Genomic DNA, 12,376 nt, shown 5'->3' on the forward strand with positions numbered 1-12,376 from the left:
CCAATTCCAGGAAGACTAGGGCACACCGTTCTCTGGCACTGCATGTCTTCAAAATAAATGTTTGTGATTTTCTTCCTCCTTCTGAACTGCCCTTCCCTTTTCATTTTAACCTGCTATAAAAGTAAGGATGAGAATGGAAAGAGCAGCCAGGGACAGCTTTTTAAGATAGGCAGAGTGCCAGAGGTATAATTCCCATGTTTGCAGAATCAAAAATTGATCAACTTCCCCTGACAAATTTAAATGTACTTGAAAAAACTTCCCTCCAAATCTAGGACAATGACCATGTAATTTATTGTCCCAGTGGATAGTTTCAGTGTCTTTGTGTATCTTGTTAGACAAGTAGCTATAATAAGTTAATATATGTATCCTAATATGAAACTATAGAGAAATGTTTGCCCATAAATATAAATTAGATGAGGCTTTCCTGGTGACTCAGCAGTAGAGAATCCACCTACAATGTGGGAGCCACAGAAGACGTGGGTTCGATCCCTGGGTGGAAAAGATCCCCTGGAGAAGGGCACGGTAGCCCACTCCAATATTCTTCCCTGGATAATCCCATAGACCGAGGAGCCTGGCAGGCTGCAGTCCATAGGGTCACACAGAGTCGGACACAACTGAAGCAGCTTAACACAGCACATAAAGTAAAGGAATATTTATTCTAGTTTCATGTTATTTTCCGTGATAGTTCAGTTGGTAAAGAATCCTCCTGCAATGCAGGAGACCCTGGTTCCATTCCTGGGTTGGGAAGATCTGCTGGAGGCTACCCACTCCAAGACTCTTGGGCTTCCCTTGTGGCTCAGCTGGTAAGGAATTCGCCTGCAGTGCGGGAGACCTGGGTTCGATCCCTGGGCTGGGAAGATCCCCTTGAGAAGGGAAAGGCTACCCACTCCAGTATTCTGGCCTGGAGAATTTGGGGTCACAGAGTCAGACACAACTGAGCGACTTTCACTTCACATGTTACTTTAACTAATTTAAACTTTCAAATGCAGACCTGAACTTTTCTAATTTTCTTTGACACTTACTGAGAAATTTGTTCAAGGATACTTGAATTTTAACAAGACTGTTAGTAACTGAACCGAAAGTTTGCTTTCTCATTTACGCCAAGCAAAATCAGTCTCCTTGTGGTGATGGTGGAGATGGGGATCAGGAGATAAGTAATGCAAAGAAATAGAGGAAGGCAACATAATGGGAAAGGCTAGAGATCTCTTCAAGAAAATTAGATATACCAAGGGAATATTTCATGCAAAGATGGGCACAATAAAGGACAGAAATGGTATGGACCTAACAGAAGCAGAAGATATTAAGAAGAGGTGGCAAGAATACACAGAAGATCTATACAAAAAAAGATCTTCATCACCCAGCTAACCACAATGGTGTGCTCACTCACCTAAAGCCAGATGAAGTCAAGTGGGCCTTAGGAAGCATCATTACAAACAAAGCTAGTGGAGGTGATGAAATTCCCGTTGAGCTCTTTCAAATCCTAAAAGATGATGCTGTGAGAGTGTTGTACTCAATATAGCAGCAAATTTGGAAAACTCAGCAGTGGCCACAGGACTGGAAAAGGTCTGATTTCATTTCAATCCCAAAGAAAGGCAATGCCAAAGAATGCTCAAACTACCGCACAATTGTACTCATCTCACATGCTAGCAAAGTAATGCTCAAAATTCTCCAAGCCAGGCTACAACAGTATGTGAACCGTGAACTTCCAGATGTTCAAGCTGGATTTAGAAAAGGCATAGGAACCAGAGGTCAAATTGCCAACATCCGTTGGATCATCAAAAAAGCAAGAGAGTTCCAGAAGAACATCTATTTCTGCTTTATTGACTATGCCAAAGTCTTTGACTGTGTGAATCACAACAAACTGTAGAAAATTCTTAAAGAGATGGGAATACCAGACCACCTGACCTGCCTCTTGAGAAATCTGTATGCAGGTCAGGAAGCAACAGTTAGAACAGGACACACAACAACAGACTGGTTCCAAATTGGGAAAAGAGTAGGTCAAGGCTGTATATGGTCACCCTGCGTATTTAACTTATATGCAGTGTACATCATGTGAAATGCTGGGCTGGATGAAACACAAGCTGGAATAAGATTGCTGCGAGAAATATCAATAACCTCAGATATGCAGATGACACCACCCTTATGGCAGAAAAGTAAAGAGGAATTACAGAGCCTCTTGATGAAAGTGAAAGAGGAGAGTGAAAAAGATGGCTTAAAACTCAACATTCAGAAAACAAGATCATGGCATCTGATCCCATCACTTTATGGCAAATAGATGGGAAAACAGTGGAAACAGTGACACTTTATTTTGGGGGGCTCCAAAATCACTGCAGATGGTAACTACAGCCATGAAGTTAAAAGACGCTTACTCCTTGCAAGAAAAGTTATGACCAACCTAGACAGCATATTAAAAAGCAGAGACATTACTTGGCTGACAAAGGTTCATCTAGTCAAAGCTATGATTTTTCCAGTAGTCATGTATGAATGTGAGAGTTGGACCATAAAGAAAGCTGAGCACCGAAGAATTGATGCTTTTGAACTGTGGTGTTGGAGAAGACTCTTGAGTCCCTTGGACTGCAAGTAGATTAAACCAGTCAATCCAAAAGGAAATCATTCCTGAATATTCATGGGAAGGACTGATGCTGAAGCTGAAACTCTTGATAGTTTGGCCATCTGATGAGAAGAACTGACTTAATGGACAAGACCCTGATACTGGGAAAGATTGAAGGCAGGAGGAGAAGGGGATGACAGAGGATGAGATGGTTGGATGGCATCACCAACTTGATGGATGTGAGTTTGAGCAAGCTCCTGGAGTTGGTGAGGGACAGGGAATCCTGGCGTGGTGCAGTTCATCTCATGGCAAAGAGTCAGACAGGACTGAGCAACTGAACTGAACTGCAGTGAATGAGCAGAAGTCAGGGTAGATCCATCCCTTGGATTGCTGGGGGTTCTGTTTGTCATATCTTCCTCCTCTCTTCACCAACCTACATTAGATATGATCAGTCTTTTATATTTTGTCAATCTGTGAAGTTAAACAGTCTTTCCCTTCTAATTTCCTTTACAGGTAACGTTTTAATGGAGCATCTCTCTCCCTGTACAGATACGGACTTGGATTCATTGTGTTGTCCTTTGTGGATGTATTTATAGCTCTACTGGGAGCAAGCTGCTTGAAGTGCTATGGTGTCCAGAGAATAGTTAAGCACTTTGACGAAGACTTGATTGATTTTGTTTCCTTGAGGAAAAAGTTAATGTCTCTGGTTGTTTTTTTTCCCTCTTCTCATCTGTCTAGTTGCTGATCATCTGGGCTGTGATCCTCAAACACGGTTCTTTGTCCCTCCTAACATCAAACAGTGGATTGCCTTGCTGCAGAGGGGAAATTGCACCTTTAAAGAGAAAATATCACGGGCTGCTTTCCACAATGCAGTTGCTGTAGTCATCTACAATAATAAATCCAAAGAGGAGCCAGTCACCATGACTCATCCAGGTAAACAAAAAAAGGAAGTTGTAGATTTTGTTTTCCCTCTGGCAAATTATTGCTTTATAGGAAGGCATTCTACCTCTTGCTGAAACCATATCATTTCCAGCATAATTCTAGGATTATATTTTTCTTTGGTATTGCCATTTGTTTGTTGAGATACATTTTTTTCTTTTAGTTGAACTTTTTCTTACATAACGACAGTAAAACACTGTGAGACTTGCACTCATTAAGGAACTGACTGTGACTGAATCCTTAGTCATTTCACATTTCACTTGATAACTTTGAAAAATAGTATCTTAGATTTAGAATCATTCATCCAGATTATGTCATGCCTTTTATCTTATCAAAATGAATGTTGAAACTAACTTAGTAATTACTTTAATTACAGTAGTAACCATATTTCTTCATTTTTGTGGAAACAGGATATTTCTAATGTACTTGTTTTAATAACAGTGGTGCAGTTTTTTGAGCACTGCTATATATATGGCAGGCACGATATGGCAGTGAGTTTTTTGGTTTTTATTAGACTTCACTTTTTAAAGCAATTTTAGGTTCCCAGCAGAATCTGGACATTTTTCAGACTAGCTTTTTTCACTTAGTTATATGCATTTAGGTTTCCTCCATGTCTTTTCATGACTTGATAGCTCATTATTTTTGAGTGCTGAATATTCCGGTTTCTGGGTGTTCCCAGTTTATTTATCAAGTCACTTACTGAAGGACATCTTGGTTGCTTCCAGGTTTGAGCAGTTATGAGTGAAACCACCATAAACATACGTACAGGTTTTTGTGTGGACATAAGTTTTCATTTCCCTTGGATAAATACTAGGGAGCCTTATTGCTGAGTTGTACAGTAAGAGGATAGTTTTGTAAGAAACCATCAAACTATCTTCCAGAGTGGCTGTACCACTTTATATATTTCCAGCAGCAGAAAATGAAAATTTCCTGGTACTCCACATCCTTACCAGCATTTAGTGCTGTCAGTTTTTTTTTTTTTCCTTCCTTTTGGTCATTGTAATAGGTTGTTTTAATTTGTGTTTCTCTGGTGACATGATGTAGAGGAGTCCCTTTTTTACGTATTTTCTTAGACAGTCATGGCCTCATGGCCTTATCATGGCCATGTATGTTATAGGTACTCTCCCACTTACAGACCAAGAGATTGAAGCAAGCAAGGGCCAGCAGAAGAGAGGCTTAGACACAGGTTTTTTGGTGTTTACCTCTCAGTTTACCAATCTGTCTATTACAACTAGTTGAAACCTAGATAAACTTTAATTCTGCACTTATAAAAAATGTTAAAGATTAATGACTTATTTAAAGAATTAACTCTTTAATCATATAATTAATATTTGCATTATCAATTTTAGACAGTTATCTCGCAAAGACCTCACCCTAATTTAAGATCATTGATACTTTTGTGTATATCTTAATAGAATAATGCAGATTAATTTAAATTTTATTGCTCTAACTTGTGTTCTTCCCTTCAAATTAAGCATTTTAGAATTAAAATATATATATTTTTTCTTTCTCCAAAAGTAATTTGTGCTCATTGTAGGAAAACTGAAACTTTTTAAGGAAGGTATAACTAAAATAGAATGTGTGATTTTCACTGTCAGAGATCACTAACACAGCATTGTAAATCAGTTATCCTCAAAAAAAAAATGACAGTGGTTTTTCTGCCTAGGTCTCAGAGCAGGTGTCAGTTTGCTCTCATCAGCTGTATTAGAGGGAAGAAAAAACTTCGAAATTTTGGACCTAATCATTCCTTGCTGTTTTCTTCTTACTGAAAACACAAAGAAAAATGGATAGAGAGAAATTCAACTGAGCAGAATGTATTTTTCTTTTTATGTGATGTTATTTTACATAAAACCACTAGAGAGGTAGTGAGAATGAGAATCTTTTAAGTATGTAAAGATCTGGGGATTATAAGAGAGGGAATCAAGTTTGTCTTTTTTTTCTCCCTCAATGATTTTTTGTTTAAAAAGGGAGAGAATTCTTTTTAAATTAACATGGATTTTCCATCTGTGTTCCTTGAAATGTTAAGAGTATCCAGAAATGTTCCATAGATGACCCATGGAGGAAAAAAGGTAAATGATGAAATAAGTTTTAGAAAATGCTTGAAAAATATTTCAATTTTAGAAGCTCCTAATAAACATACTGAAGTCTCTGAGAAGTCTTAAAGACTTGTTTTAATTGATTAACCTGCAGTTTCCCAAATTTATTGACCATGTAACTCTTTTATTACATTTTAGCTGATAACACAAATAAGGAAAATTAGATAGAGTTTGAGGATATATTCTTAGGATATAGAACTTCTGTAAGGCAAATGTAATATAAGAGCAATAAGAAATGGCTTTATAGTGCAAAACTATGGCTTTATGATACACAGAAAATTAGAAAGAACGTGAGACAATGCTTCAGAGAGAAATTTAGTACCGTCTAATACCATTAAAGAACTCAAACATTCCAGTAATGTCACATCTAGACAGATGCTCTGGGATACTCCTCAGATTTTTATGTATATGTGTATCCTCGGGGAATCTTGTTAAAATGGAGATTTTGATTCAGTAGGTCTGGAGTGTAACCTGAGACTCTGTATTTTTAATAAGTTTATATGTGATACTAATGCCACTGGTCCACAGATCTTGCTTTGAGAAATAGGTAAAGAAAAGAAAGCTAGGTTTCCTTCTCAGATTTTTCACTGACTTCCTCCCTGTGATGTAGGCCACGTTGCCTCCTGTGTAGGAAGACCTCTTTGGTCTCTCAGTCTCTTTCTCTGATAGGCCATGAGTCCTTGCTGTGGAGGACAGCAGCATAGACAATCTCTGTGCTCTGAGAACCATTGTTCTCCTGGCTCATTAGTGTGCAGTGCTTCTCTCTCCCTTCACAGAGCCCTTTCTTCCTGTTTCTGTATAAGGTTCAAGGACCCATCTGTCAGAGTAACTAGATACCCCCTGTATCTGTACCTGCACAGATACCTGGAATATACCTATAGTTCCGCATCTCAAGGGGGAGATCCATGTTTTAGCCCTCCCGTGCTCACATGTCAATTCTGTTATCCACCCTTCATTTGAAAAACAGCACTTTGTGCTGTGCATTGTAATATGAACTAATATGAACTGGTGAGAGTTGATAAAAAGAGCCCTGGGCCACACCCTCAGCGAGTTTACTGTCTGGGGCCCCTTCAGTCTTCATAGCGTCTTTTTTGTGCCTCTGGACGGCACTGTCCTTTTGTTTTCTGTTGTCATCATGTGTATACTTGACTGGCGGTAGAGGGAAGACTGTGGGTTTCTTTAAGTTAAAGTTTGTGTCTTTTTATTTTCTGCAATGGTTAGCAAAATATCTTGAACAAAATAAGTATGTGTTGCATTGAAATGATTTCATGAAGATATTTAGCTTTGTTAAGCTTTCATTTCATTTAAGTATATATTTTATAACTAATTTTAAAATTTCACATTGTTAAGTATTTCATTTTCTTGCCATGTTGACAATGTTTCAAGAGCTTATTCCTGTTTGTTCTAATGAATGCCCTTCATCTGGTGGCTGAAGGACATCTTTTCTGGCGCAGTGTCCATGACATCATTGACAGGAAAGACCGCTCAATTTGTGGTTTTATTTGTTACCTCTACTTGGCAGAATAAGTTCTTTGTAATGTAGTTAACAAATATGTGGTAGTATAAAGGGGAAGTTATGGGCACTTGCATAGTTTAAAATAATGCACATTTGTATAAAAGTTAAGGATTTATTTTCCTGGTTTTTAAAAATTAATATAGACTTTATTGCTTAACAGTCATAAATTGTGTCAAATTGTTGTCAAGTCAGAGAGCTCTTTGATAGTTTTATTTGTATGTCTGTAAGAATCGGTGAGCATTTTTTCATTTTAATAGGAAGATGAGGTAATTTAGGTAAACGTTTAACCAAATAATTTACTTTTCTATCTTTATGTCAATTAGCAGTATCGAATGCTTCTTTAGTGTTCCTTTAACTGGTTGAATAGAATCAATCAAATAGCTCTTTACCTTTTCTGCATCATATTCTCTTTTTTAAAAAAGATATATAGCTCTATATTATCTAGCAATGAATGGAAAAAAATTACTCTGTAAAATATAGAATATTCTCTTTGTGAATAGGAAAAAAATCACACCTTGTGAAAACAAGTAAAGATAAATCACAAATACATTGTAAAATATCTTTAAATATCCATAATTTGGGCCACTTAATGTACATCTATTCCTTTATTTTAAAAGCCCATCAAGAAAATAAATAATAGTCATACTGTTGCTTTAACTGTTTAGTTTTTAGGGTCTAATTGAATATGAATTTAATTACTTCAGAAAAGATTGAGTTTGCATTTTAAATATACTACTATACTCTTAATTTTGTCTGTGGCCTGAGTTTGCAAATATCTCTTCTGTATCTTCCATATGATCCATATACTTTTTTCAGAAATTCATGATTATCAAGAAAAATTTGAAACTAATATGTAAGCAGTAGCTTTTGAAAAAGAACAACTTTTAAAAAATGACTGCTGATGATTGTTTTAAAACATTCCTGTAAGCTCTGAACTTGTCCTTTATTTCCCTGGAAGTGGAGAGCCCCTCCCTCTGCTAGATACTTAAGACAATTTATCTTCTAGTATTCCTAATTCAGACACTGCAGGCTCAGTATCCTGAGTAAATTGATTGGACTCATCACTTGACTTGTGATTTTATCTTGCTTGTACTTATCCTTTCCTCTCCAGCAGTAGAAGAGGAGGAAGCTGAAATAATGTAAACGATCTGCATGGGGTTTAGAATACTAGCTTAGAAATCAGTTTCACAGGTTACAGGACAGAAGGCATTTGTTACTTGTTAGCTGTTCATGTGACGGTGACCGGATTTACAGGGACAAGCTCAGAGCTAGTGCCGCAGGCACCGCTGCTAAGGAAGATGGCGCAGCCTTGCTCCATGTGTTAGAGGACTGGTAAAGATTAATTGATACCTTACAATGCTCCTCAGTTCGGATTTTTCAGGAGGTAGGATACTGAAAATTCTTGGCTCTGTAGAACTGTCCTTTGTATTTACAGAGTGTTTAGCCTCCCAGGCACATGCCTACTAAATGCCCGAAGTACCCCTCCATAGTTTTAACTGTAAAATCCTTCCCCAGAGTTTGTAGATGGACTCTCCCTAGGAGGGCTGTTCTGCCCTTGTAAGACTTACTGTCAAACTCTTAAGTCTGTAGAGCCTTTGGAGGAGGAATGAAAAGAAGTCACTTGTTGGTGAGGGTCAGTTCAGTTCAGTTCAGTCGTTCAGTCGTGTCTGACTCTTTGCGACCCCAATGGGAACAAAAAAACTGATGAAGGGAAAAGTGATAGGCTTTTATATTATTTACTCATATGTTGCATTTCTGGTGTTCTTTTTTCCTTTGTATAGTCACAGATATCTAGTGTCATTTCCCTTTCAGTCTAGATAATCTTTTAAATCATTTCTTGCAGCACAGATCTGCTGTGACAAATTCTCTCATCATTCATTTACCCTAAAGTGTCTTTTTCTGCTATCATTTTTTAAGGACATAGATGTAGAATTCTGGGTTTAAGCACTTTAAAAGTAGTGTTTCTTTGTTTTCTAGTCACTGTTTTTTTTTTCCAGATAAGTTCCATTTTATAGCATGACTCTTTAAAATAAACCTTTTAGAACAGATTTACATTCACAGAAAAATTGCAAAGATAGTACAGATAATTTCCATAGACACTGCCCCGTTTCTCTTATTATTAACATATTACATTAGCATGGTACATTTGTTGCACTTAGTGAACCAGTATTGGCATGTTATTATTAACAGTTATTAATTGTTCATTAACAAATAATGAACCAATATTGGTATATTGCATGCATGTGTGTGTTAAGTCACTTCAGTCCTGTCCCATACTTGGTGACCCCATGGACTGTAGCCCACCAGGCTCATCTGTCCATGGTATTCTCCAGGCAAGAATACTAGAGTAGGTTGCCCTGCCCTTCTCGAGGGGATCTTCCTGACCCAGGGATCAAATCCATGTCTCTTACGTCTCCTGCAGGCAGATTCTTTACCCACTAAGCCACCAGGGAAACTCTTGGTATGTTATTACTAACTAAAGTCCATATTTTATTCAGTTGGGCTTATCCTTGGGCTTCCCTTGTGGCTCAGCTGGTAAAGAATCTGCCTGCAATGTGGGAGACCTGGGTTTGATCCCTGGGCTGGGAAGATCCCCTGGAGAAGGGAAAGGCTACCCACTCCAGTATTCTGGCCTGGAGAATCCCATGGACAGAAGAGTCTGGGAGGCTACAGTCTAGTCCATGGGGTCGCAAGGGTTGGACACGACTGAGCGACTTTCACTTCGCTTCCAATTTTATTCCAGTTTCTTTAGTTTTTATCTGATGTCCTTTGGAGCTCCAGGATCCCATCCAGGATATTACATTACTTTTGGTCATTATATCTGCTAGGCTTCTCTTGGCTATGACAGTTTTTTAGGACTCCTGTTCAGGTATTTTGTGTAATGTCCTTCAGTGGGATTTGTTTGCTTTTTCTTCATGATTAGACTGAGGATAAAAGTTTGAGGGAGGAAGGCCGCAGGGGTAAGGTGTCATTCTCATCGCCTGTCATGCTCTATCAGTGTGAGTGATCACTGTTGGTGTTGCCTTGACTGCCTGGCTGTTGGTCAGGCTTCTCCATCATAGCGTTCCTCTTTCCCTCTTCTATACAGCGCTCTGTAGGAGGCCACTGTGCACAGCCCACACTTCAGGCACTGGGGGTTAGGCTTCCCCTCCTTAGGGCAGAGTATCACATATTTACTTGGAATTATTCCATATGGATGGTTTGTCTCTTTTCTGTTGATCTATTCAGTCATTTATATGTATCAGAATGGACTTATGGATATTTATTTTGTACTTTGTATTACAATACAATATTTCTTGGCTTATTTTTTGTTCACATTCCAACTTTGGCCATTGGGAGCTCTTTCAGTTGACTCTTGTGTCCTTTGACATGCTTCCATTACTATGAGTGTTGGGTTTTTTTTTGTTTTGTGTTTTGAGCATTTTCTTCTTTTCTGGTGCTATAAGATGCTCCAGGTTCATCTTGTATATACTTCCTTTCCCATTCCTAGAATCAAGGATTTCTCCAAGGAACCCTAGTTTTCATTTATTGGAAAATAATACTAGAAATCAAGCTCTGGGTATTAGATGTACTTGTTACTATTAAGGTTTTATTGTTTCTGGACCTTCTCAGTTGACAGAGAAAGGAAATATATATGTGTATACTAATATCTGTATATGCACATAACTAAATATTTCTATATATAACCATTTGTATCTATATTAAACTAAGAATGAGTTCATACTTAGGTTTCCAACTTTAATCCATTATATTACATGGATCCTTGTGGTTTTCTCCCTTTGCTTATCTGTAAACTCCCACTCCAAAAGTGAGAAACCTGACTGACACCAACCACCATCCATTTTCTTCAGTTCACTGAGCTCTCAGACTTAGAAGTTTTTAAACATAAAAAGCATATTGTAAGGCCTTTGGAGTGCTGGTGCTTGGTGTAAAAGCTATCATAAGTTTTCTTCTCAATTTAAATATTCGCTGCTTGGAATGCCTGTGGACTTAACTTTTCTTTGTCCACTCATTAAATTTTTTTTTTTTATCAAAAACTTGTACCTAATCAAATTTGCAAGCTTTTGCACAGCAAGGGAAACCATAAACAAAATGAAAAGACAGCCTACAGACTGGGAGAAGATATTTGCAAGTGGTACAACTGACAAGGGCTTACTTTCCAAAATATACAAACAGCTCATATAGTTCAATAACAGAAAAGCAAACAACCCAATAAAAAAATGGGCAGAAGACCTAAATAGAAAGTTCTCCAAAGAAAACATAACAGGTGACCTATAAACAAATGAAAAGATGCTGATCATCACTTATTATTAGAGAAATGCAAAGCAAAACTATAATGAGTTCCACCTCACATGGGTCAGAATTCAGTTCAATCCAGTCGCTCAGTCGTGTCCGACTCTTTGCTACCCCATGAATTGCAGCATGCCAGGCCTCCTGTCCATCACCAACTCCCGGAGTTCACTCAAACTCACGTCCATTGAGTCGGTGATGCCATCCAGCCATCTCATCCTCTGTCGTCCCCTTCTCCTCCTGCCCCCAATCCCTCCCAGCATTAGAGTCTTTTCCAATGAGTCAAGTCTTTGCATGAGGTGGCCAAAGTACTGGAGTTTCAGCTTTAGCATCATTCCTTCCAAAGAACACCCAGGACTGATCTCCTTTAGGATGGACTGGTTGGATCTCCTTGCAGTCCAAGGGACTCTCAAGAGTCTTCTCCAACACCACAGTTCAAAAGCATCAATTCTTTGGCACTCAGCTTTCTTCACAGTCCAACTCTCACATCCATACATGACCACTGGAAAAACCATAACCTTGACTAGACGGACTTTTGTTGGCAAAGTAATGTCTCTGCTTTTGAATATGCTATCTGGGTTGGTCATAACTTTCCTTCCAAGGAGTAAGCATCTTTTAATCTCATGGCTGCAATCACCATCTGCAGTGATTTTGGAGCCCCCCAAAATAAAGTCTGACACTCTTTCCACTGTTTCCCCATCTATTTCCCATGAAGTGATGGGACCATATTCCGTGATCTTCGTTTTCTGAATGTTGAGCTTTAAGCCAACTTTTTCACTCTCCTCTTTCACTTTCATCAAGAGGCTTTTTAGTTCCTCTTCACTTTCTGCCATAAGGGTGGTGTCATCTGCATATCTGAGGTTATTGATATTTCTCCTGGCAATCTTGATTCCAGCTTTAGAAAGTCCACAATTATCAGACATTGAACCTTCAGATTTCCATTTATTTCTGTCTTTACAAAATTCTCTTAATAGAAAAAAATTT

The 12,376-nt window shown here is 38.3% G+C and overlaps 1 protein-coding gene across 3 annotated transcripts in view; it reads left to right on the top strand.

Annotated features, from left to right (window-relative positions):
- RNF130 (ring finger protein 130) overlaps window positions 1-12,376 on the top strand; it is a 142,840-nt gene that overhangs the window by 39,626 nt on the left and 90,838 nt on the right. For 2 of the 3 annotated variants that reach the window (XM_055539100.1, XM_055539106.1), the window contains exon 2: window positions 3,290-3,484. The exons of the other annotated variant lie outside the window; for it this stretch is intronic. In XM_055539100.1, coding sequence (XP_055395075.1) covers window positions 3,290-3,484 — 195 coding nt within the window. The remainder of the gene's footprint in view (window positions 1-3,289; window positions 3,485-12,376) is intronic. 3 annotated transcript variants of the gene reach the window in all.

This window comes from Bubalus kerabau, chromosome 1 (genome assembly GCF_029407905.1).
Source record: "Bubalus kerabau isolate K-KA32 ecotype Philippines breed swamp buffalo chromosome 1, PCC_UOA_SB_1v2, whole genome shotgun sequence".
NCBI lineage: Eukaryota > Metazoa > Chordata > Mammalia > Artiodactyla > Bovidae > Bubalus > Bubalus kerabau.